At 33.2% G+C, this 26,627-nt stretch overlaps 1 protein-coding gene across 2 annotated transcripts; it reads left to right on the forward strand.

Annotated features, from left to right (window-relative positions):
• The first annotated feature begins 13,989 nt into the window (after window positions 1–13,989).
• Window positions 13,990–23,145, forward strand: LOC145277952 (UPF0739 protein C1orf74 homolog). 2 transcript variants are annotated; one of them, XM_080130188.1, is made up of 3 exons: window positions 14,083–14,134; window positions 15,955–16,177; window positions 22,118–23,145. In XM_080130188.1, the coding sequence occupies exon 3, from the start codon at window positions 22,229–22,231 to the stop codon at window positions 23,030–23,032; it is 804 nt and encodes a 267-aa protein (XP_079986314.1). In that variant the 5' UTR covers window positions 14,083–14,134; window positions 15,955–16,177; window positions 22,118–22,228; the 3' UTR covers window positions 23,033–23,145. The 2 variants fall into 2 exon arrangements, with proteins under 2 accessions (XP_079986231.1, XP_079986314.1); XM_080130105.1 differs by lacking the exon at window positions 15,955–16,177 and having other exon boundaries at window positions 13,990–14,134.
• The last annotated feature ends 3,482 nt before the right edge of the window (window positions 23,146–26,627 follow it).

The raw sequence follows: 26,627 nt of genomic DNA on the forward strand, positions 1-26,627 counted from the left end.
TGTTTTTATACAGAACAGGAGGAAATATTTTTGGCATTCTAAAAAAATCACATATCAAAAAAGCAATTTATTTAATAACGAAAATGAAATAAAAGGTATAACAAAACATAAACATATTGGCCATTTATGAATTAGAATTGTTTGGTGAAATCGATAGGCTACAGTTATCTCCTCTCTGGATTCTAAGAATTCTTCAAAATTAACAGATATCATAAAACTGCAATATTTGATAATTTTTTTTTTTTTTTTACACAATGCACATAAATATGTAGTAGCGTTTTTACTTAAAATAATATATATATATATATATATATATATATATATATATATATATATATATATATATATAATATCCACTTATAATGCACAAGAGCTACAGCTTTTATTTTTTTTATTGATTTTATTTCCAGAATCTCACTTTATCTTTTCTATCCCAACATACATCAATGCAGAATTTTTTTTTTAACTGATGAGTCATCACTTACACAATTTGAGGATGAGGATTAATGAGGGCAGAGTGAATTAAAAAGATTTGATTCCTTATGGCAACAGTTATGACAAAGCATTGGATTTTAAGAAAACCATTATATAGTTTGCATGGAAGCTGTTATGTGATAATGTGGTGGAAAGTCCACAAAAAAAAAAGTTCATAAAAATTCTGTCCGTTAGCCACACAAAGGAAGAAAAAGTTTTTGTCACTTGTGTTGGAAGACAAGTTCTTGCTGTGGATATCTTATAAGAAAGAACCAGGATTTTGAGCTAAGTTAAATACTTTCTAAGGAAATAATGATAGAAAAGGCGAGGCATTGCCCACTAGATTGTGTAGTCAATTTTGAATTCTGCTAAGGTAATGATGCTCTGAGCAGCACCTTCACAGATGTGGTAAAAATACTCAATCTTAGCATGTGTCTATTATATAGTTAGAGGATTGCATCAGATAGGTACTTTCTAGTGCAGTAGAAGGATCCATTTTTCCAGCAACATTAGAATTATTTCTTGCAATAAAGTATGTCTTTATATATAAAAAAAAAAGATAACACAGGAAATCCAATGGAATAATAAAAATAAAAAATGTGTCTCTCTAAGAAATTACTATCTGTATCAACTCTCTATTGCTCTGGATCCATTATATTCAAATTTGTTTTGTGATATATAAGATAGTAAGGAATGCTAACTTTTTGTAAAAACAAACAAAAAAAAATTGTTGTTGTCCAGAATTCCCATGATGTAAATGAAAATATCATATTCAACAAATAATGAAATAATGTAAATTGGTCAAGTAGTTTTATTTTTAAAATCATTTTTAAACAATTAATGGGATTTCATAGGCATTACAAAAAATCTTGTAAGTAGAAATTGTTTAATTATTTCCCTTTGTTTCTTCACATTTTATCAAACTGATGGGCAAAACAGTCATGATATTTTCGTTTTGTCACAGACACATACATACAGATTTTTCTTTATTTTTGTGTTTTTAATACGGAGTGTATTCTAGACAAGAGCCCCCTTCCCCTACCCCAAATTATACACCTTAACCTATTTTTAACTCCACATAATTCAATTTAATCCAATTTCATAATTAATAATCAAATTTCATAATTAATAATCCAATTTCCATATTAACAAAATGTCAGACTAGATTAAGCATGTTTTTTTTTTTTTTTTGTGATTTTTTTTAAAAAATGTTTTAATTGTAGTAAAGTATGTTCATTTCAAATAACATGAAAATTGGATAGTCAGAAACAAAATTTAGTTTGAGTTTAAATGCTATTTAGGTTCAACTTTTAAAATCCAGTCAGCATAATTTTATGTATTAGGTTACGTTTACAAAATTTTTAAAAGTTTTATTTTTTTCTGGCATAAAAAATCTCCCCAAAAGGGTTGACTTATGAAATTAAACAATCAACTATAAGTTGATGGTGAATGTAAAGAAAGCTCAGTGTGGCCCTTCTGGTCTGTTTTCTGATTAGGAAAAAAAAAAAATGTTCTAATTATCCCGTGATGTCAGTCATATGGGTTCCCCTCAGTAGTTTGTAAACCAGACGTGAACTCCAATTGACTATATAAAGTTAAATCTTATGTTTTTCTTTAATAATACTTATAAAGAAAAATATAGGATTTAGCTTAGTTTTATTTTAATCAATCTTATTGAAGTACTAGCTATATTTAGCTGGTGTTGCCCAGGAACATATTGCAAACTTTTTTCCTGAAATTATAGGTTTTTTTTTTTTTTTTATTCAAAATATTTTATACCACTCAAAGGAAAATAACTCTGTATGAGCAAATACATTTATGTCCCCCCCCCCTCTCCATTTGAAAATAATTCTGGTCCCAGGTATTTTCCAGAAAAAATTAAATCAAATTAGATTTCATTCTTAACAGCATGATGCAAAGATCCACAATAAAAACTGACAAACCAGAATAAAATATTGTTTTTTGTAGGAAGAAACCTATTGATAACAAAGAAACGATTATATTAGATTATCTGTATCTACCTATTGTTGCAGAGTATACAGTGAAGTCATTTTAATTTTTTCGTTTGCACATTTGTAAACTTATATATAAAAAACGATCAGGTAACTCTTAATATATTCGTCGATTAAAAATTATTTCACTATCGCCCCATTAGCCTCCTCCCACTTTTTGCCAAAATATTTGAGACCATAATTAACCATGCTCTAGTCCATCATCTTACAGATGCTAAACTACTGACTGACAAACAATATGGATTTAGACAAGCCCGTTCCACAGCAGACATCCTAACTGTGATCTCTGAACGTATATACCATTCACTGGACAAAGCGGGGGAAGGCAGAGCGGTAGCTCTAGATATATCTAAGGCTTTTGACAGGGTATGGCATGAGGGTCTCCTCAGGAAAATTAGATCATACGGTATCACTGGTAGAATACTTAACATAATTAGATCCTTCTTAGATAAGAGAAAAATCCAGGTTGTCCTCGACGGTCGTACATCTAAACAATATGATATAAATGCGGGAGTGCCCCAGGGTTCTATCCTTGGACCTCTATTGTTCCTGATATTCATAAATGACCTCCCCGACAACATTGCCTCTGAGATGGGTATATATGCTGATGACACTACACTCTATGGCAGACACGACAGGAAGACGAATGAACACATTTCTAAAGAAATGGCAGAAACACTAGAGGAAGACCTCCAATCTGTAGTGGAATGGGGACAAAAGTGGTTGGTCGCGTTCAATGCTGCCAAGACTAAACTAGTTTCATTCAATAATTACAAGAAACCCTCTCTACCACCCATATCAATGGCCAACGACTCTTTATCTGAGAGTCCATCTTTCAAACTCCTTGGCTTAACGTTCACAGGAAACATGAGTTGGAACAATTACATTGAAGGCATTGCCAGGGCCGCTGCAAGAAAGGTAGGCTCTCTCTACCGTGCTAGAAAACTACTAACACCCGAAAGTATCCTGTACCTCTATAAGGCCACCATTCGCCCATGTATGGAGTATTGCTGCCACATCTGGGCTGGTGCATCTGCTACTAGTCTCTCGCTCCTTGACAAGGTTCAAAAGAGAGTCGCAAACCTGATAGGCCCTGAACTGGCATCTAAGCTTCAGCCTCTGTCCCATCGACGAAATGTTGCATCCCTCTGCCTTTTCTACAAGTATTTTAGTGGTGAATGCTCTGACGAACTGCAATCACTTGTGCCCCCACAACGTGAGCACCCTCGACAAACCCGACAGGCTGCTAAATCCCACCCCCACACTGTAGAGATCCCTAGATGTAAAAGATCTTTTTACTCCAATAGTTTCTTCCCCAGAACCGCTAGACTCTGGAATTCCATTCCAGGTCCCTGCTTCCCCAACAGTACTGACGTGCAGAAGTTCAAGTGTAACGTGAACCGACACCTTGCTGCCCAAATCCCTACATAGTACCCCAGTAGTTGTTGCCCCTGATAGTAGCCCCCTACACCAAAATGGCAATTTGCCTTGTTTGGGGTGAAAATGTAATAAAAAAAAAAAAAAAATTTGCTGAATTTTAGTTTTTTTTGATTAGTTTAAAATATTTCATATCACACTGGATTAGACAAAGTAACTTAAGAAATAAATCGGTACAAAGTATGTTATCTTGCCAATAACATGGTTCAATAAAAAAAATGTTACTAATCCAAAAAAATTTTATTTATCAATTTAAAGGCTAATTGGGTTTGACTTTGAAAATCTAACAGGCTTTATATGTTATGTTTTTGTCATTTGGATTTTCTGGTGTGAATGGAAAAAGTGATGCTCACAAACTATGTGGAATTTTTCTAATATTATTTTACCCAATATCAGAACATGATGGACGAGTTAGAGTAATTCTTAGTAGTGTACATTCCTCTCTACGTTTAGGGTTGGTAGAAGAATTTTGTGCCTCTTGATGAGTCTTTTAATTGCCATCGCATAATGCTCCTCTCTCTAATTTCACATGATCTTGGAATATAAAACAGTCTCTATTTAAATATTTGTTGAATTCATTTTATAATAAATCGGTTTTAAGCACTTTAAATTTTCAAAGAAAAATTTTTTTTTATAATAAATCGGTTTTAAGCACTTTAAATTTTAAAAGAAAAATTTTTTTTTTATAATAAATCGGTTTTAAGCACTTTAAATTTTAAAAGAAAAATTTTTTTTTTATAATAAATCGGTTTTAAGCACTTTAAATTTTAAAAGAAAAATTTTTTTTTTATAATAAATCTGTTTTAAGCACTTTAAATTTTAAAAGAAAAATTTTTTTTTTATAATAAATCTGTTTTAAGCACTTTAAATTTTAAAAGAAAAATTTTTTTTTTATAATAAATCTGTTTTAAGCACTTTAAATTTTAAAAGAAAATTTTTTTTTTTATAATAAATCTGTTTTAAGCACTTTAAATTTTAAAAGAAAAATTTTTTTTTATAATAAATCGGTTTTAAGCACTTTAAATTTTAAAAGAAAAAAATTTTTTTTTTTTTTTTTTTTTTTTTTTTTTCAAAACAAAATTGGATTCCTGGGTCTCTCTCAGCCTCTCTTTTTCTCTCAATTCCATCCTCACAATATGTTTTTTAGGTTGGAAGCAGAAATCAGTTTTTCTAAAGTTCATCCTAAGAAAGCCTAACAAAAAAAAAAAAAATGGAACTCTGTCAAGAATGATAACTATAAACAATTTGTTTCATGATTGAATCAATGCATTTAATTCTGCTATTTCGACATATGTCATTAAAACTTTGCTTGATTTTAAATGGATTTTTTTTATCTTATCTGTTTCAAACAGTTTTCTTTTGCTTTGCTTGATTTTGTTTGTGGTCAAAAGCAGAGAGGTTTCAAAATAATAAATATTAAAAAACAAATAAAACAATTCAATTTTCAGCCATGAAATGCATTTCAAAATATTGAAAAATCTTTTAATGTTAATTTGCTTAAATGTGAACAGTTATGGAAAAAAAATGGAGACAATTATTTTTGAAATCATTTTAAATAAAGAACTAAAATATAGTGGGTGCTATCTTTCTGATGTACAAACTATGGTAGACATTGTTATTAACATATGATTCATCATATATATATATATATATCATTCAACACAACATAATATAGCTATTCTGAAAAAAAAGGTTCTTCTTCAGAATTCCCTCTAAAAAGAAAGAAAAATCTGTATGATACATGTTACCATGACAACAAAAATATCATATTCCAAAAATTAAGTAAATTCATCAAGTAGTTTTATCTTTTGAAAAGGAAACTCATTTTTAAACAATTAACGCGAATTAATAGGTATTACATCATATCTTGCAAGTTTGAATTATTGAGTTATCTCCTTTTGTTTTGTTTTTAAAATGGTAGACAAGACAGATACTCTTCTGTTACTCATAAGATTTTATTTTACTTAAAAATAAAACTATTTGATCAATTTACATAATTTTTGGAATATACTTATTTTTCATCATTTACATCATGCATTTTTTTTTTTTATGTGGGTGAATTCTAGACAAAAACCAACAAATCAAATTTTATTTTTATGGTTAAATACCTCAATTCTAACGGAATTGTAAATGTAAAATTATGAAGTAACATAGCTTTATAGGATGCTATATCAAATAACCGGAACTCCTATATGTAAAAAAAATGTTTTTACATTTAGAAGTTGGGATATATCAACTTTGTAATCCCTCCCCCAACATTTTGGTGAGGGGGACATGCACTCATAAAATGGGGTTAGTGAATCACTGCAAGGAAATGTGAAAATAAGTAATAAACTTGAGAATTTATAAAATGCAAGTTGTTTTAATTTTCTGGTTTTAATATGTGGACTGTTATACGCAGTTGATATATATGACTTGACCACTGTGTGGCAACTATTCTTGATCCTGTTACAACCAAAGGCTAACATCAACGGCGCACAGTCAACTTGTAGAACCATTGCTAAGGAGAAGCAGGCAATATACATAATTTATCTATGGGTATCACTGAGAGACAAGTGTAACTGTTTGCTATGTCTTATCGTCACAAGAAGGCTAGACAATGTGTGTTGGCTAATTAGTTACAAGGTCAAATAAGATTTTTTGTGACAATAACATTTCATAAACCATCCGCCACTGATTTCACAAAATTTTCAGTTTGTATTTTTTTTTTAATGAAAGTCATGAAGCAACCTGATGTAAAGAAGTAAATATGAAAAAAATTATTTCAAAGTTAAAAACTTGCCAACATTAAGTATTAGATGGATACGATTCTGACCCAGTAAACAGTGACTATTCTCTTTTTGTCAGAAACATGACTCATGGAATGTGAGGACTAAGCGACAAAATAAGAAAAGCAAGAGTTTCAAGTAACTGGAAAGTAAACTCAAGGTGCACTTCCTATTCTCGCATTTCTGCAAAAACCTTGCATGTTTGCAAATCAATTTTGAACAATTTAGTTTGGGCATTGTTGGAAAACTGCCGTTAAATATTCGATTGCATGTGTTGAAAAAATGTAAGAAAGAAACAAGTATCACAATATTTTCAAAACAAAATTTTATTTAATCATTGTGCTAGTAAGTTATGGGGGGAAAAAATGGTGTATTATGTTAATATAATCATTTAATAGCAGCATTCATAAAAATTCCATGTTTACGACACCACATACACTGTTAAACTTGAATGCATACTAGACACTTTCCTCTCTGTACAAAGGTTTGTCAAGACAACCTAGTATCGGGATACTTTTCTGTACAAGTAAACCGTAGCTAAATATCCAAAACCACATAATATTAACTAAATATTCGAAACCACATAATATTCGCAGCCCAAATTATATATCGATGTTGCTTTTACAAGGAATGGTAAACTTTGGTTTTTGCCTCAGTTAACAGCACAAAGCTGGATACTCCACCAAACTAGATCAATTCTTATCCTGCAATCCAGTAAGACCCAGAGACTAAAACAAGATATATTGATTAATTGGAGAAACAAAAATAATGTTCTTAACTCGGTGTTTGAATGGAATATTCAAATATCTTTACATTTCATACAGAGAACAAGTGTTAGTCTCCGGTAAGGGCAGGGGCCTTCAATTTTTGAGAACTTTAACTTAAGTAAAATAAAACTTAAAGATAATATTCCTTTTTATATAATATTTGTCTGGATAAATAAAATATTCCTTTTTATATAATATTTGTCTGGATAAATAAAATATTCCTTTTTATATAATATTTGGATAAATAAAATATAAAAATGACTTTATTCTTCTATAAAAAATAATTGGAATTGTCAGCTAAATTTTCTTTAAAAAAAAGACAGGTGTTTTTTTAAAAACTCTTATGTACCTTAAACAAGGTATATTGCTAGTTGGACATAAGAGGCTATTATTTGAGACCATGTCTGCAGGGACACTATGTAGGGAGTTGAGCAGCAATATTCACGTTACATTTAAAATTCTGCACTCATAGTTTAGGGTTGCAGAAGCAAAAGATTGGGAGGGAATTCCAAAGTTTGAGGGAAGAAACTATTAGAGTAAAAAAATTTTTTTTTTAGAAATATTTTATCTTATAAAATTATTTGTCAGCTAATTTTTTTACTTTTTTTTTTTTCACATGAAAATCACCACTTATCAAGGTCTGAGAACCACTCGAGGATAATGGTTAATGAGTGTACGGTAATCACTATGACAACAGCATATTAATAGTAAGTGGTAGAAATGGATTATTGAAGAGGGGCTTAACAAGAACCTTGGACTTGGAGATGACCATATTGTAGTCTGTTGGAAAGCAGGCGAGTGGAACAGTTCCACATCTGCACAGTTCTAGGAAAGAAACTCTGTTTATGGAATTTGTGTTTTAGATTTAGGCACAGATAGAGTGGAGGAAACTTGATAATTCTTGTAGCTAGAGTGTTTTTTGTGAAATTTTTACAAGGTAAGACCATAGATTGAAGCTCAGACGAGCACTTGCCATGAAAATAACGATAGAGCAGAATGCTCTCAGCATGAGGAATAAGTGTTCTTTCCCATTTGAGATATGATGTTTTTCTCACTTTCTCGGATTGTCTTTATCATGTACGATTATGGGCTAGGATAATGTCATTCCCCCCCCCCCTTCCCCAGGTTTTGACCTACTGTGAGCAAAGCATGCTTTTGCATATTCTGTCTGGGTTTCACTGCTTAATGGGAAGTGAGCCACTGGTGTCTTAGCAACAGGTGTTCATCTTTATTCCCCTATATCTTTCCTAAACTGTTATGCCCCCCACCCCCGCACTTCCCATTACCAATGTCAACATGCCAGAATAAGCAAGAGGTAATAGAGGAAAAGACTTACATCGTTGACCGCTCCCCCCCCCCTTCACTTTGATAGCCAAGTAAATAAAATTCCAAACTATAGTTATAATCTTTATAAATGGGTCGAAAACAAGATTAGATGAGAGAGGGTGATAATTCAGTTAATAATTTTCTCTCTATTTTTTTTTTATAAGTTTTAGTCAAGTTAAGTAGAATATTAAAAATAATTGGTTAATGTCACTAAATCTAGTATTGATTGTGAAAAAAAATCTGCATAGGGATTAAAAAATATTTTTTATGTTAAATATTATTACATGAGTTATTTTGATTATTTTTATTGGAATCCTTTGAGATGAGTAATTTGTATATTTATTCATTTGTGGACTTTTTTTTTTACACAGTGATCACCACTTATCAAGGCCCAGAAGCCACTCAGGGATAAGGGTTATTGCAAGTACATTACGTTAGTGTGGAGATTTGATGAAGTGTTCACTTAAGGGGGCGGTTCATTAGGAATTTGTAAACGTTGGACTGTTATCCTCAATCTTCATAGTTGTTGTTTCACAACATTTCCGCCAACTATTCCTCTGGCTTACGTCAGGTGGCAGGATAAGAATGCTGAATCTCTTAACTGTATCTTCCGTAATTATTGCCTTCCATAGTTGTCGTCGTTTTACCACGTTTTTGGCCAATTAATCCTCTGGCTGGCTGACTTTGGGTTGGATTGAAACTGCTATCTTCAGACAATCCCCACCTGGAACCATAGCGACTCATTGCCTCTATCCACTGCATCACGGGCCCCGAAGAGCAATCAAGGTTGGATTTTATGATCTTATAAATCCAATTTTAAATCTTATCTGATGAAGGTCAATGGAATAATTGTCCGAAACATGAAACAACCACTATGAAGATGAGTCATTTTGAGTTAATATTTGTTTTATTTTAAGCACGAGAAATACACAATTTAAATATGTAAACATTCCTTATGTAACATAGCGTGAATGGCAAAATCAGCAGCAGCTGTAGGATAGCTAACTAACAAAAATATTAGCAACAGTAGCTGTCTTAGCACATATGCAAATTAAGCAAATGGGAAGGAGGAGAAAAAAAGGGGGAAAAAGGACAGCATGTGGTTGAGCAAACTGCGTTCCATGGATGATGGACGTGTGAAGTTGAGGCTGAGAAAGCACTGGCCGGTGTGAGGTGGCAGGGAGAGAGACTTTTAAAAAGCACATGCTATATGGCACAGCATTGGAATACTTGAAAGATAATAAAATGCGTTGTTTTGGAAGAACCACCAATAAATGCGTTTCATTTGCTGAGTCAGACTTTTATTTCTTTCCTTTTTTATTTGTTCATTTGCAACGGTACCAGACAATGTGTGTGGGTCCAAGTGGTTAGAAATATGATGACATAGTTTAAGTGTAACGGCCATGTTACTAACATGTAGTGTCTTACAAAACGGTCATGTTAGTTTCCAAGCAATATTTACATATTTAAGTCATAAATTTTTTGGCTTTAAGATTGTCATCAAGAGTGATAGTGGGGACAAGTTCTCACTACTTATAAAAAGCTCTCAAGGCATCTCCAATAGTCTCTGACAACCAAAGTCCAACTCCTGACCTTCATGCATGGCTTAGCCTCTAAGTCCGGCGAAGCTGTTTTTACAGACAAGGAGATGAGACAAAGGTCACTGATGCCTCAAAATCATTTGATTGCGTAGACAAGTCGTCAACCTTGTCAACAAGTCTAGGGGAAGGATTCCAAATCTCCACTGTCTTCAGCGATATTCATGGAAAAGACTATGAAAGTAAATCCAGAGTAAAAATCAGGAGTTAAGTCCCTTTAACAACAATGGCTTCTTTCCATCAACTCCTGCAGCCAAGCCAGCCCCAAATGTAGTGCTCAACATTCTCTGAAATCCTGCCATGCTTTGGCCATGTTGTTTGGGCAGTGCATGACTTTCATATTCTTTGGCAAGGTTTGTGTCTTGGAGAGGAAACTACAATCTCACCTTTACCCATGCGACTATAAGACGAAGGACAGCAGTTTACGGTTTATAAGTCCTCACTTGACTGGTGTAGAGCTGGACGCCACAGGCTGTCTTCATCGGTAGGAGGGACCCTCGCGTCCCATTGGTTATTGTGCGCCTGTAGCTGGACAGTCCCTGGCCAATAAGGTGTTGACCTGCTATAATCTGTTTGCTTCAGTAGATGCTTGGAGGTTAGAATGCGATGCTTAACAGGCAGATTATTAAACGATGCACTTCAAATCAAAAGGAAAAAATTCAAAGATTTCAGCTCTTTGTATTGCAAGCTGGAACGTCTGCACCATGTGAAGCAAGTTCTTCGACAACATTCAGACGATTGAAAACGCAAATCAGTTGCAATTGACCTCAAGCTGCACACACTAGACATTGACATTGCAGTTCTGCAAGAGACACGATTCTTGGACAGCGGATCCTTGAAGGAGAAACACTTCATCTTCTGACAGGGTAAAAGATCTGAGGGATCATGGTATTGGCTTTTCTGTTAGAGCATTGCCAGGACCTCTGCAAAGAAGGTAGGTTCTCTCTACCGTGCTAGAAAGCTACTAACGCCCGAAAGTATCCTGTACTCCTATAAGGCCACCATTTGCCCATGTATGGAGTATTGTTGTCATATTTAGGCTGGTGCATCTGTTACTAGTCTCTCACTCCTGGACAGGGGTCAAAAGAGAGTCGCTAACCTAATAAGTCCTGAACTGTCATCTAAGCTTCAGCCTCTGTCCCATCGACGCAATGTAGCATCCCTCTGCCTGTTCTACAAGTACTTTAACGGTGAATACTCCGTCGAAATGCAAACACTTTTACCCCTTCAACGTAAATACCCCCAACAAACCCAACAAGCAGCAAAATCCCACCTCTTCAAAGTAGAGATCCCTAGATGTAAGAGAGTCTTCTATTCCAGTAGTTTCTTCCCTAGAACTGCTAGACTTTGGAATTCCCTTCCAGGTTCCTGCTTCCCCAACTGTACTGATATGCAGAAATTCAAGTGTAATGTGAACCGGCATCTTGCTGCCCAACTCCCCACATAGTACCCCTGTAGCTTATGTCCCTGATAGTAGCCTCCTATATCAAAGTGGCAATGTGTCTTGTTTGGGGTGTAAATGTAATAAAAAAAAAAAAAAAAAAAAAAAACACCCTGCTCCTCATGATGAGCCTGTAACTAGTGGCACCAAACATGTTCTCACCCTATGCTTCTCCACAACTGCCAGCCTTGTCAACCTTGTGTACGTGTACGCACCAACTCTTCTAGCCAGAAGCCAAAGACCACTTCTATGATCAGCTGGTTGCTGTAGTAAACAGCATCCCTTCTGAACACCTCCACCTACTGGGGGACTTCAACATTTGTGTGAAGGCAGATTGTGAGTGTTGGGCAAAAGTGCTTGGTCACCATAGAATGGGGAAGATGAATGGAAATGGTCAAAGACTTTCTGAGCTTTGCTGCTTCCACAAACTGTATGTGACCAACACCTCCTTCCAGAACAAAGTGTGCTACAAGATGTCATGGAAACATTCACGATCCAAACATTGGTACCAGCTGGACCTGATCATTACCAAAGCGAACACTATAAACAATGTCTGCAACATCAGAGTTTACCACAGTACTGATTGTTGTGCCACAGGTGAAAAACTCCCAAAACACTCCACTACAAAAACTGCCAACCAAGAATTAACAGTAGTCAATTCCAAATTAATCCAGCTCCTTCAGGAGGCTCTCACTAACAACTCAGTGCAAGGTGCAGCTGACAGAGGGAACTCCCTTTGTGCCACCATCTACAGCATTGTGGTCGCCATTTACAGGAAAAAAAGAAAATGGTATGGACTGGTTTGAGAACCCACCGTTGAGCCAGTTATCAAAGCAAAGTGAGATGCACTGGTCAAGTACAAGATTAACTTCAGTCAGGGGAACCCCCAGTCGCTGAGAGAAGAGCACAGCAAGGCTCAGCAAATCGTACGCTGTTGTGCCAACGACTATTGACTATGCCTGTCAGACAGAATCCAGGTGGCCTTTTGGTCCAGTAAAATCAGGGGCATGTATGAAGGCATCCAGCAGGCAAGCCAACTAAGAAACCTACACAACTGAAATCGAAGTCTGCTGCCAGTGTGAACTTTGTTTCCCATGAAGCCTTTGACAACACTGATGACCTGCTTGTCCTTGAGGAGCTTGACTCTGAACTTACACTCAATGAACTCAACAAAGCCAGTGATAAACTCCTGAGTCAAATGTGGCAAGCAGGCCCATCAGTTCCTGTGCTTTTGCTGAACGGAGGGAAAAGTGCCCGGGGATATGCGCAATGTGAAGATCATCACCCTGTATAAAAATCTGAGCATCATTGGTAAGGTCTTTGTCAGAGTGGTTATTGCCAGACTTCAGGTCCTAGCAGAACGCATCTATCCAGAATCCCAGTGTGGCTTCAGAAGCGAGAGATCTACTGTGGATATGATTTTCTCCATTTGTCAAATCCGGAAGAAAAGTCGCGAGCAGTAGATGTCTCTCAACATCACCTTTCGCGACCTCACCAAGGCGTTTGACCTGGTCAGAAAAAAGTCTCTGTTTCAGCTCCTGAAGAAGATCGGTTGCTTCCCTCGGCTGTTCAGCATCATCATCTCGTTCCATGAGGACATGCAGAGTGTTGTAAGCTTTGACGGGGAAACCTCTAAGCCTTTCTCAATCCAGAGCAGAGTTAAGCAAGATTATGACTTTGTTCAGCATTTTTTTTTTTTTTATTCTTCCTGCAGTTTGCCTTTAAACACTCCCCAGAAGGTACACATCTACACACCAGAAGTGATGGCAAGCTTTTCAACCTTGACCGGCTGAAGGCCAAGACACTTGTCAATGGGAAAGCTCATCATAAAATAAAATATTTACTTGAAATGATTTTTCATGTAATAATATTTAACAGAAAAACATTTTTTAAACATTTTTTGTAATGTTTACAGATTTTTTTTCCTGAAACTCAATATTACATTTGGTAACATTACCAAATAATATCAAAATCTATCTCACGTTAAATAATTTACGTGACTAAAATAGGAATTAACCAATATCTATCTCTTCCCCTTAAACATAAATAGAAGGTGCGATAAGAAAGGTATGAAATATTTGGTAAGTTTTATAGAATCATAAATGCTCGTATTTTCCGACGTAGCCTCAACTGAAAAAAAAACAAAAACAACAAAAAAAAAACGATGTGGGTATGGATAGAATACAAAATAATTATGTACAAGAAATTGAGAGTAAAATAATTCCTAATAGAATTATCTCCCTTAGTTAATCTTCAATTATGAAAGTAAACCAATATGTCTAGCCTACGAATATCAAGACTTGATGTTCTGGTATGTTTATTTGTTTATTGTTAAAAAACAGATTTTATCATAATTTATTTTGTACGTAAATTTGTGATTTTAATACGACATAAAACGTGCAATAGATTGGAAACAGTTTTTGGCATTAGAGTCATTTTAAAATTACATTTTCTTAAGTAATTTAGCTTGCACACAAGAAATTTAAACAAAAAACAGGTTATCTTTTTTATTGTTTTTGTTCGGGAAGCTTTTTTTATCTCGTAGGTTTCATGTTTTATTTTCTCTTTCTTTTTTTTTTTAAGCAAGAATATACCAAGACATCCCAAATTTTCATAATCCAAAATTATGGATACAGTTTATTTTTATTAGTTTTCAAATAGAATTTATTTGTGTACAAAAAAAAAAAAAAAAAAAAAAAAAAGCATGGGTTTTCACAGTTTGGTCCGTCTTTGTTGACATTCTCCGTCAGCTGATCCGATATACATATAAATGCCCTTATATAAATATAAAACGTGGGAAAAAATTTGGGTTTGTTTTACAATACAGAGTATTACAGAGATACGAAAAAGTGGCCAAAAATTAAAAAAATATAACAAATAAATGTTATAACCATAATAAAGGCGGAAATTTCGACCCCCCACAACAAATAACAGAGTATCTGTAGGTGTGTCAGAAATTGCGTGAAAATAGTGAATAATTCCACCCCATCTTTCCAAGCTTATAACTCCTCGAAAAATGTAATTCAAGCCCTAATTTTTTTTTTTTCAATTAAAGGAGCAAGGACCAAGGTTTCATTAAAAAAAACAAACAAAAAAAAACAACGTGTTTTTTTTTTTTTTTAAAGGTTTTAAACTTCGGACTTTACAGGTAAATTTCTAAAAAAAATCGTTCTTTTTTTTTTTTTTTTTTTTTAAATTTGAATATATTATTTGACCTTTTTCTCTTCAATTTGTGATATATACGACTTGGGTACATAAATTAATTATTTACTTTTTAATAGACATTTCAAAATGGGAGGCGTGAATTGTCTGTCTTTCCAAGCTTATAACTCCTCGAAAAATGTAATTCAAGCCCTAATTTTTTTTTTCAATTAAAGGAGCAAGGACCAAGGTTCCATTAAAAAAAAAAAAAAAGAAAAAACAAATAACGTGGTTAAAAAAAAAAGGTTTTAAACTTCAAACTTTACAGGTAAAATTCTAAAAAAACACTACGTTTTTTTGTTTTGTTTTAAATTTGAATATATTATTTATTGACCTTTTCTCTTCAATTTGTGAGTAAATTAATTATTTACTTTTCGGTGAGTAAATTATTTACTTTTTAATAGAAACTTGAAAATGGGGGGGGGGGGCGTGAATTAAAAAAAAAACGTTTGTCTAAAATATTATATTCGGTTTATTGGAAAGAACAAAATTTCACATTGACCCTGAAAATATCGTAAAAATAGAATCAATAGAAAAATTTTGATAGATTTTTAAAGTTTAAAAATTGAAAAATATTGAGTTTGGAAAATTCATTACTGTTTAAAAAAAAAAAAATTTCTATTACTTTTAAAACAACTTTAATAGTTTATTTTGGAAGTATAATCCATAAAGAAAATAAATAACCCACTTTTAACAGAGAAATTACGAGATTTTTATATTTTATTCGCAGTTTCGTGTTAGGGGTGTCAAAAATTCCTACAAAAATTCTGATACACCTGTATCTGTACAGTTTAAGCAAGACATTAAAAGTGAAAATACTGAAAAAAGTTATATTGTACATATCCGTTATGAAATGAAGTTCTCCGAAAAAAAAAATTCACTTAATTTGATTAAATAGGTTTTTTTTTTTTTTTTTTTTTTTTTTTACAGCAAAAAAACAAACAATTTGGAATGATACCAATCAAAAGGTAGCCATATTTCGATTTTTAAGAAGAAAAGCTAGTATTTAAGATGGGGAAGAGGGTGTCGGCGCTTTAGACTGAGTTATCTCCCTGTGGTGTGATCTTAAAATGCAAACATGGCTACCTTCAGCGCGCTGTCATAAAAACATGTTTTTTTTTCTGCTGTAAAAAAAAAAAAATACTCGATCAAAGTAAGTAAAAATTTGTAAAATAAAATTAATTCATTATAAGAAGAAAGATTCTAAACAAATCTCATATTTTTTTGACAAGTCTTCAGACGTACCTCTCCATCGTACAGTATATCGATACTCTATGGCTAACTGGGATAGCTTCCGTACATTTATATCTGATCTACCTCTGCATTCCATGTTTAAAAAGGATGTGTCCTCTATAGTATCAGACCTGACCGAATGGTTAATTGTAGGCATAGACCGATTCATACTATCGAAAAAATTCCAACAAAAACCTAACAGCCAGCCATGGTTCTCCCCAGAATGTGCTACTGCCATCGCACACAGAAATCACTTTTTCCATAGCTACCAACGTAATAGATGTACTGAGACTAAAACTGCTTTCAGGACTGTCAGCAACCAATGTAAAAGAGTAATAAAAAATGCAAGAGAGCTATATGCTCAGTCCGTTAAATCCAAAGTAGCTGAGCAGCGGCTTGGTTCCCACCAGGTTTGGCAAATAGCAAACAGGATCCTGAACAGAAGCTTTGTCAGTATGGGAGCAAGTTCTGTTTGAAGCTTTTTCAACACTATAATTGGAATGCCGTCAGGGCCATTTGCTTTACTGGAATCAAGGTTCTTGATTAGCTTGGCAACGTCACGCACAGATATTTGTAAGTCGCATAGCGTGTTGCCTGTTACAGGATGGCCTTGGTTGCATAGGGTAGAATTAGTTCTTGGCAAATAGTTTGGTTTTGTCTGATGCTTACAAGATGACCTCAGGTCCATTGATGATGGTTGGGATAGAACACACGCTTCTGTTGAGGATCCTGTTTGCTATTTGCCAAAAATGGTGGGGACCAAGCCATTGCTCAGCTACTTTGGAGTTAACGGACTGAGCATATAACTCTCTTGCATTTTTTATTACTCTTTTACAGTGGTTGCTGGCAGTCCTAAAAGTGGCTCTAGTCTCAGTACATCTGTTATGTTGGTAGTCATGGAAAAAGTGATTTCTGCGCGCAATGGCAGCAGCACATTCTGGGGAGAACCATAGTTGGCTTTTAGGTTTTTGTTGGAATTTTTTTGAGGGTATAAATCGGTCTATACCTACAATTAACCATTAGGTCAGGTCTGATACTAAAGAGAACACATTCTTTTTAAACATGGAACTCAGAGGTAGATCAAATATAAATGTACGGAAGCTATCCCAGTTAGCCATAGAGTATCGATATACTGTACGATGGAGAGGTACGTCTGAGGACTTATTACATTTCATTTTTATCTGGTGGAAGATCACAGAGGAGACAGAACAGAAGATGAACATAGCTCAGGGCAAAAGGTCTGGAAGGTTTGCATGCTGACCGTTAGTATTGGGCACACGGGTGGTTTCGTCTGAGTGAGGTCATAAGCAATGGAGAAATCATGACATTACCTCCCTTCATCATCTGTCTTGTTTGAGTGGGTCAACCATTCCCCATTGTGGAAATTGAAGTCACCACAGATGTGAATGTTAGCAGAAGGATGAGCAGACAGGATGTGGTCAATTTTCTTAGATACGCTCTTAAAGAGTTGACAGACTTGGTTAGAGCAGGGTAGAGAGGGAAAGTAAAAGAGAAAAAGAAAGGAAGAATTTTTTTTTTGTAGCACATGATAAGGTAAAGCCGTAACAATTACCCACTAATATGGCACCGAGAAGCCCCACCAGAAACTACTGCATGGTCCAGAATCCATTCACCAAATGGCAATAAAGCAGCCCCAGCACTTTGCACCTGCTGATAGGACAGCCTCTTTTGTGGTTAATCCAAGGTTCAGATCCCTGACTATCAGGCGGATAATGTCAGCCCAGATAAAACATTTTTACCTCCAGCACTCTTATTAGTGACATGGCCACAAACTTTGAACTCTATCAAGGCAGGATAAGTGCTGTTCAGACATAGAAACAGAAAATTTCCGACATTTCTGGTTACTGTTCATGCAAATACTCCCGACCTAGTAAACAGCTTTTTATTCTCCCTTTGTTAGAAAAATCACTCATTGCAAATGAGGACTGAGGGACAAATAAGGAGAAGCAAGAGTTACTGGAGCTGCCGATAATGCATCCACAGTGCATTTTCTACTCTATTAAAAAAATATAATAAATAATAATAAAAAAATTAGGTACCAGAGACTTATTAATATCTACTTAATAAAGTCCATTGCTCCATTTCCAATTTTGGATGATATTTGAAAATAGTCTTCCCTCTCATATTAATGTGTGGGTTTGTAATGTGGAGTCGACAGGCAAATTCAGAAAATTTTCATTTAAATGCCCCTTTAAGTTGACATTCCCTCCTCGTACATTGCCAGGACAAGAAGAAACAACATGATTTTTAAAAGTCTCTCAAAAATCAAATAATTGATCAATTTCATTAATTTTTTTTTTACAGACTCATTTTAAAAAGGCTGAACTATATATAAACTGGAATAAAATAATATAAAAAAAATTCTCATATTTTGCATATTCCCCCTCCCCCTCCCCAACACGATCTTATCAGATTTTTTTTGGGGAGGGTGGGGGGTCAGATCTTAGTTTTTTTACATTTTAAAATATAATAAAATGATTGAATAATGAATAATTAGAAAATATATTTAGAAATCGAATGTGAATAATTTTTTCTACAGAAGGCCAATGACCTGTTTGAACTTTGCTGATAAAAATCGTAGTGTTACTCGTTTCTTTGTTTAATCAAAATATAATTTTTGAACCAAGTAACTGAAACAATTATGATTTAAAAGTTAGTTAAATTTCTTTGTGCACAACATGTTTTACAATCTGTTAATATTAAATAAAAATGTGATTTTTAGTTTATAAGTCTGTGCAAAAAGTTTTAATTGAAAATAAGTTTCCAAGAATTAATCTAAGGATTTAGTTAAGATTTAAACAAAAAACAGTTTTAGCAATTAAAAAGTGATATTTCCTATAATAAAGAGGAATTTAATAAAAAATAATTTAAATACTACTATTTTCGGGCTACAAATTACTGGGTACATGCAAAAATGAATGCCGATACTCAAAATGTATAAACATTTTTACCCTTTCCTTTAGTTGGAAATTAACCAATTTTAATGAAAATTTCAGTATTTATCAAATAATGATCACTGACCCATTATTTTTATTCAAATCTTAGTGGAAATGTATTATTTTGTTTAAACAAAAATACCTTAACTAAAGTTATGGTTTTCTGTAAAAAAAAAAATGCATTAATTTATTTTTGCTTTTTCTATGAAAATAAAGCATCAAAAATTGTAACAATTACAAAAAATTATTTAATTTTTACAGGAACATTACGAAAAGGGCCCTATAGTCCCTATTAATGAATTCAATATTACTCAAAAAACAAATTAATTTCTCGGACTACCGATATTATCATTGAATTAAACATTGTTTATTCAATATTTTCACACAAAAATATTATACTTGCAAAAAATATTTCTACTTTTTTTTTTTAGATTACAGGTCTTGCATGATTTTTATATGAAAGGTTCTAATATTTTCCTTGCTTGAATGAAAGTGTAACTTTCAGCTTAGCATAACCTTCATATAATCTTGAAAAATAATTTTTTTTTTTCAATTTAAAAGCAGAAACATAGAAAAATAATTAAATTAAAAGATGGTATAAATTATACAAACGTTCACAATAGGAATGTACGGATGCACAGCTAGGAAAAAAAAAGAGAAAAACAGTACCTCCCCCTCCCTTTAACTACCTGACGTTATTTCCAAACAGCCTTTTGACTGTTTGAGATTTTGAGCTGCCATATATAATCTATGTGACGAGGACTTTATTTTGTTTTGGTTGAACGAAGCAAGAATCTCTTGCTTTTGGGGGCTTTATTAAGCTATTTTTTTTTTTTTTGTACAAACAAGGTGTTTTTGTTTTATTTAATTCAATATTTTATGGTGTTATTTTACTAATTATCTTTGAAATAGACCTAGAAAACTAATATTCTTTCAAAGGATTTTTTACAATGAATTTATGCTCATCTCTCTTCATAATGTCCCTGCAACTTATGTCCCCGATAATATCCCTCTACTTCAAAGTTGCACTGTGCCTTGTTTGGGGTGAAAATTGAATAAAAAAAATTATTAAACTTCAAAATTTAGCTGAATTTGTTAGCTCGCCGTAAAAACATTTGTCACATTTGTGTTATAAATATTTTTTCATTTTGGAAATTAACTCTAGTCTTTCAAATGCAATCAAAAAGTAGTCGGAAACCTACAAAAAAAATTATGATGAATCAGCTTTTAAAACTATGTCTCGTACATATATATCGAAATTCGCTACCGCTATTATATTTTTATCATTTTTTTAAAAAAGTTTTTGGTTAAAATCAAATTTCGTTGGTTTTATGGCATGTGAAATAAATAAGATTTAAACCCTGATCCTTCTTTAATATCGAGTAAAAATTATGATGAATTAATTTCATTTTATTAGTTTTTACTTGTATTTTTTGTTATGGGTGTCAAAAATTAGTGCCATACCTAGTTTCTAACAGTAGTTTGTATAATCTTATTTTTAAGTCATTATCAAACCTTCACATGTTAGCTAGCCGCTATTTTTCTTGTTCGCACTTATTGCTAAACACTACATTTTAAAGTAAGTAAAAACTCTAAAAAATTTTCCAGGTAGGTAGAAGAGTAACTTATCTTGCCTTTGCTAACATTACTAATTTGTTATATTTTTTAATTTTTTACCACTTTTTATACCTCTGTGGATTGTAAAACAAACCCACAAAATAGCTTGTATATCAAAGAACTAATTTATTAAAAATAAGATTGAAAAAATAGAAAATGAATATTTGTCCATATGTCATTCGAAATAAAAAACAAAATATTATATTGATTATTATATTGTACCTAATATAAGTAATTTCAAAAGTTTAAAAAAATATGACTCAGGTGTCATCAGTTAGAATCGAAACCAAAACATTTAGCTCATCAGTGCTATTCGCTACCATTTGAGCTAAGGACACATGCATATCAAAATGTTAGATATTAATGCAGTTAATAGTATAAATTATATTTTCACATGGAAAGAGGATACATATAAAACTGACTTACACTTGACAAGTTTTAATTTTTCAATTTTGACCCCTTAGCAGCTATTTCTTCCAGCTAAAAATCAAATCCAATTTTTTCCACAGGGCTAAATCTCTTATATGTGAAGTACACCAAAAAATGAGAGAGTAGCTTGATAGAGACCATTCCACACACAAATAGACAAGGTCGCTTATATATATGCCAAGTAAAAATAATACGTCAGGTGATTAAAACATGTTGCGCATGCACTCCTTTTGCTATTTGGCGTCCAAATATGAACAGTTTCAGTTGAGATTCCTACTTGGCTAGACAAGATAGATTCCCTGGACACAATTTTTCTTCTATAGTACACATCCACGTACTGAAGTCTATACGAATTGTAAAGAGGAAGGCTTTTGCAGTTTTAGCTTGAATTCTGATGATTCTCTTTTTTTCTTATCAAGTGAAGTGATTTCTGCTGTCCTTTTAACTGGATAATTAGACTTGGTTAAGTGGGCAAGAAAGCTATTCTTAATATGGGGAAAGGAGGGTTTTCCTGTTTGAAAGGAAAATAAACATTAGTCAGAACGGACCATATCTTACTTGTTAATGCCATGCCATCAGCAGAACAGAAACCGGAATTCAAAAAGAGCAGACAATGTTGAATATAACCAGTAAAACTAGTCAGATGAATACAGACACAGTGACCCCCCCCCCCCGGCTACACAAATGTCAGTCTTGACATTCTTCTCCAATTCTACAATAACGAGAGGAGAAATACTGTTTTTTTTGGCGAAGTTTCCAATAAAAATAATATTGTGTGAATTACGTAGGTAATCCATGTTCGATTATTTTATGAATTTTTGATCTTGATTCCTTTTTGTATATTTTTATATTTTCAGCCTGATCTTGTTAAAACATCTTCATCGCTTCCTGCAACCCTCGTTAAAGAATGGAAGAAATGCATCCAGAAGCATTTCGGCCGAAGCGTTGTCCGTTTCAGCTTCCAGATCATGTGCGACATTGCTGCTGTCAATTGCGGCGTCAAGCCGAGCTTCTTGTTTGATTATGGACCAGCAAAACCAGACGAGATGTTGAATTTGATCCTTGATCTTCGGCAGCAGGGGCTTTTGCATAATGTTTCCGAGCCAACTACATTTCTCATTATTTCTGTCGGAGGAGATGTGTTGCTGTGCAATATGGTGGTGCTACGTGACCACCTGACATGCGTACTCAACAAAAGAACAGTTGCGTTCACAGACATTTCCAAAACTAACACACAACCAAAACTGGTCGAGCAACTAGATTCTCTTGGTGGGAATATTCCAGATGTTCTTGAGGACATTTTGACTATCTGCAATGGTGAGAGTGAAAATAATTTTGAAATAACATTCCCTCCATCACTAAATTTAACCAGCCTTGTGGGTATTCTACTTGGGTACCCCATTATCTATTGGTTCAATCGATCGAATGATTACGATGGCAATTCTCTAGAAATCAATAGCTTGCTAGTGTTTAAAGTAATTGTTCAGATGCGGACTTCCTGTACATGCCAATATTATATTTCCAAAGACTCCCATATTTCTCTGTCACATATCTGTGATAACAACTCTAAAGACATCACATCAAATTCAGACCAGGAAATGTTCCGACACGCTATTTATTCATTCTCAGTGCCTGAGAATCTTGCGGTGCAAGTGACACCCTATGTTCAAACGTGGATGGATAATTTGAGTGCCAATTCATCATGGCAAGAAATTTTTTACACATTACAGCTTGAAAGGAACCTTGTCTTTGCTCCAGCTGTAACTTTATGAATCTTGTATCACAGTATTTAAAAACAACAAAGAAAAGAGCGGAATCGAAAATAAACAAAAAAAAACAAAACATTTCACATTTATGTCAAAATAAAAAATTTTGATTTAATGAATCAGTGTTTGTCTATAACTCCCCACCTTTTATAAAAAAACAAAGAAAAATCTTTATGGTGTATGTATCTGTGATGAAAAGAAAATATCATATGCTAAAAAAAAAATCACATAAATTGATCAAGTAGTTTTATTTTTATAAAGAAAATAATTTTTAAACAATTAATGGGTATTTGATAATAATAATGGGTATTGAAAATAATTTTTAAACAATTAATGGGTATTTGTAGGCACTACAATGATGTACAAGGCTGAATTCAAACGATGTTTGAATGTGATGAATTTGGGTTTTTTCAATGCTCCCCTTCTCCCCATGCCTTTCTAAAATATTACACGTTTGAATTATTTAGAATTATCTCCCTTGTCCTTCAAATTATTTGAAATAAGGCGGTGGGAAATTGTTGATCATTGTTTAGCCATAAAATTTGATTTTCTTATTTAAAAACTATTTTTAAACGAATCTAAGTTTTTCAAAGGTTCCACCTCTTCCCTATGCTTTCTAAAATTTTGGTTTGGAGTTAAGTCCCTTGTTCCTTCAAATTGTTTTCAATATGGCGTTGTGAGATCGGTGCATGTAGTTTAACAATATCATTTGATTTTCTTTTTTAGAATAAAACTACCTGATCAATTTACGTGATTTTTAGTGCACAATATTTTCTTTCAGTCATGAGTATATACACCATACTTTGTTTATTTGATTTTTCATTTATTTTTGTTTTCTCGTTATGGAGGGGTATGAATGTGTGCTAATAAATCTTATTGCATAAAATATTATATTTAATTTCTTTTTGCATAAAATATTATATTTAATTTCTTTTTGCATAAAATATTTATTTTTTTTAAACAGTAAGTTATACGGAGTTAAATGGCACATGCAAAATGCTGATAAAATAATACTTGTCATATTGAATTTTTAATATGGCCGATTTAAACAGATCAAAAAAGATGCAAAGGGAAATAAATTTGTTCATATTATTTCACAATCCACTAAATTTTGTTATCTATTTTCTTTTAAAGGAAGGTGCTTATACAGATAAAAACAAATAAAAATTCACATTACAAATAAAAAAACTCTTTGATATATTTTGACAAAATAAATATCCTCACAAAAATTAGGAAAAATTATTGAGAATAATTAAAAGTAAAAATCAATTTTACTGTACACTTTTGTTAAATAATTTTAAATAATTCTATGAAAACAGGGGAGACAATTCAATTTGTCATTTCAGCAAATATTAAGTTGGCGGCCTTGGTCGCATAGGGTAGAATTAACTGACAAGATTACCTCAGGTCCATTGATGATAGTTGGGATAAAGCACACGCTTCTGTTGAGGACCCTGTTTGCTATTTGCCAAAACTGATGGAAACCAAGCTGCTGCTCAACTACTTTGGACTTGACAGACTGAGCATAAAACTCTCTTGTGTTCTTCATTACTCTTTTACAGTGGTTGCTGGCAGTCCTGAAAGTGGCTTTAATCTCAGTACATCTGTTACGTTGGAAGCGATGAAAAAAGTGATTTCAATGCGCAATGGCAATAACACATTCTGGAGAGAACCACGGCTGGCTGTTAGGTTTTTGCTGGAATATTTTTTAGGGTATGAAACGGTCTATACCATCCATCAAGTCTGATAGAGGATACATCCTTTTTAAACATGGAATGTAGAGATAGATCTGATATAAATGTAAGGAAGCTATCCCAATCAACTATAGAGTATCGATACATTGTACAATGGAGATGTACATTTGAGGACTTATTTCGTTTTTATCTTAATTGATACAACAGAGTAGTCGGAAGATCCCAGTGGAGATAGAACGGAAGATGAACATAGCTCGAGGCAAGTTGTGAGGAAAAAGTCTAGGAGACTTGCATACTAACTCAGTCGGGCACATGGGTGGGTTCATGAACAATCTGGGTGAGGTCATAAGCAATGGAGAAATTGTGACAGAACCTCCCCTCATCATCTGTCTTGTTTGAGTCGGTTATCCATTCCACATTGTGAACATTGAAGTCTCCACAGACGTGAATGTTAGCCAAAGGATGAGCAGACAAGATATGGTCAATTTTCGGAATAGGAAGCTTTACTTTTGAAATTTTGTATGTATATATATATATATATATAAAATCAGGCAATAGAAATGAAAAGTTTACCCAATAAAAGCAAGCGTAAACTTAAAACTAATACAAATTTTATTGTTTATATAGTAATGCTAACCCCAAAAAAGCTCAATACAAATACAATAGAAAGTAGAGCTTGTCATAAGGAAAAGAAATCAAAACTTTAAATTAACATTTACAAGGAAATTTATTGTTCGACAGAATACTTCAAAAACAATATTTAAGATGTCCTTGTTCCACAGAGTTTCAAAGAATACTATTCTTCTCTTCAGAGGAAAGGAAGAAATTAGCAATTTGCTAATTTCTTTCACAGCCACTTCTTGTGTTGCATGTTGACTGTTTTGGGATTCTCTGGTGTGAGATGTTGTTTGTCTTAGTGTGTCCTTTTTTAATGAGGTGATATGATCATTGAAATATTTATGGGTGGCTGTTTGTGCTATTCTTATATGAACTTTGTTTTGTCTTTTTGTTGATAAATCTGGTAACGAAGGCATTTCAGTTTACTGGTTTATTAACGTAGATACAAAGATACACAAAAACATGTTAAGACTTCTGATGTGTCCTGTGTGTTCATACGCCAGGTACTCGTGCGTAAGAAAGTAGTTCCAGCGATATTACTATACTTTGTCCCTGTTAAATAAAGATGAATTGTTATTCTGTAGAGAAGATGTTGGTGATTTTATTTAAGAATTCTGGTGACCTTTTCCTTATTTAATTCAAGTCAGGTACATACAGACATGACCGATTTAACCAAATGTTTCTCTTTCATCTTGACATTTCCCAACCAAACAACTCTTCATTCATACATAATAACCCGAAAAAAAATCCATTATAATAACTTTTTAAACAGAATAATTAAAAGAAAGTGTTTCAAATTATTAAATAAATTTAAATAAATATATTTTTAATTGACTGTTATGAACCAAAATAATTTATAAAACTTTGTATAGCATATATAAAACAATTCTTCCAGCTATAAACTTTATTGGATATGGCATTACTATGAGGTATTAATCTATAAAATTTGTGAAACAAAAAAAGCATTAGAAAATTGTTTATTGAATTGAAAAAAAAAATTAGTTTTCGTTATATTTTGAATCCATTTACAAAAAAAACAAAAAAAAAAAACACTGACTTTATTTTCACAATAAAATGTAAAAATTTTAATGAATTAATTTTTACCACCCAAATCAGAAAACAAATTATTATTTGCCGGCCTTACTAATCTTAGGTACCTTTTTTCAGATTAATACTGGCTTCAAAGTGTTGACGTCATACAAAGCCATAATGAATAGGTACAGTGGTTCAACATAACCTCTTAGTTTTATTTTCCCATTCACAGCGTGGGACAAAGAGTAAAATCTAAC

Source organism: Euprymna scolopes, chromosome 1 (assembly GCF_053919585.1).
Source record: "Euprymna scolopes isolate OS-2025 chromosome 1, ASM5391958v1, whole genome shotgun sequence".
NCBI lineage: Eukaryota > Metazoa > Mollusca > Cephalopoda > Sepiida > Sepiolidae > Euprymna > Euprymna scolopes.

Coding starts and splice junctions, on each gene's coding strand:
- LOC145277952 (XM_080130105.1), top strand. CDS start 14,099: ATGTCTAGCCTACGAATATCAAGACTTGATGTTCTG. Junction 14,135..22,117: donor TATCAAGACTTGATGTTCTG/GTATGTTTATTT, acceptor TTATATTTTCAG/CCTGATCTTGTTAAAACATC.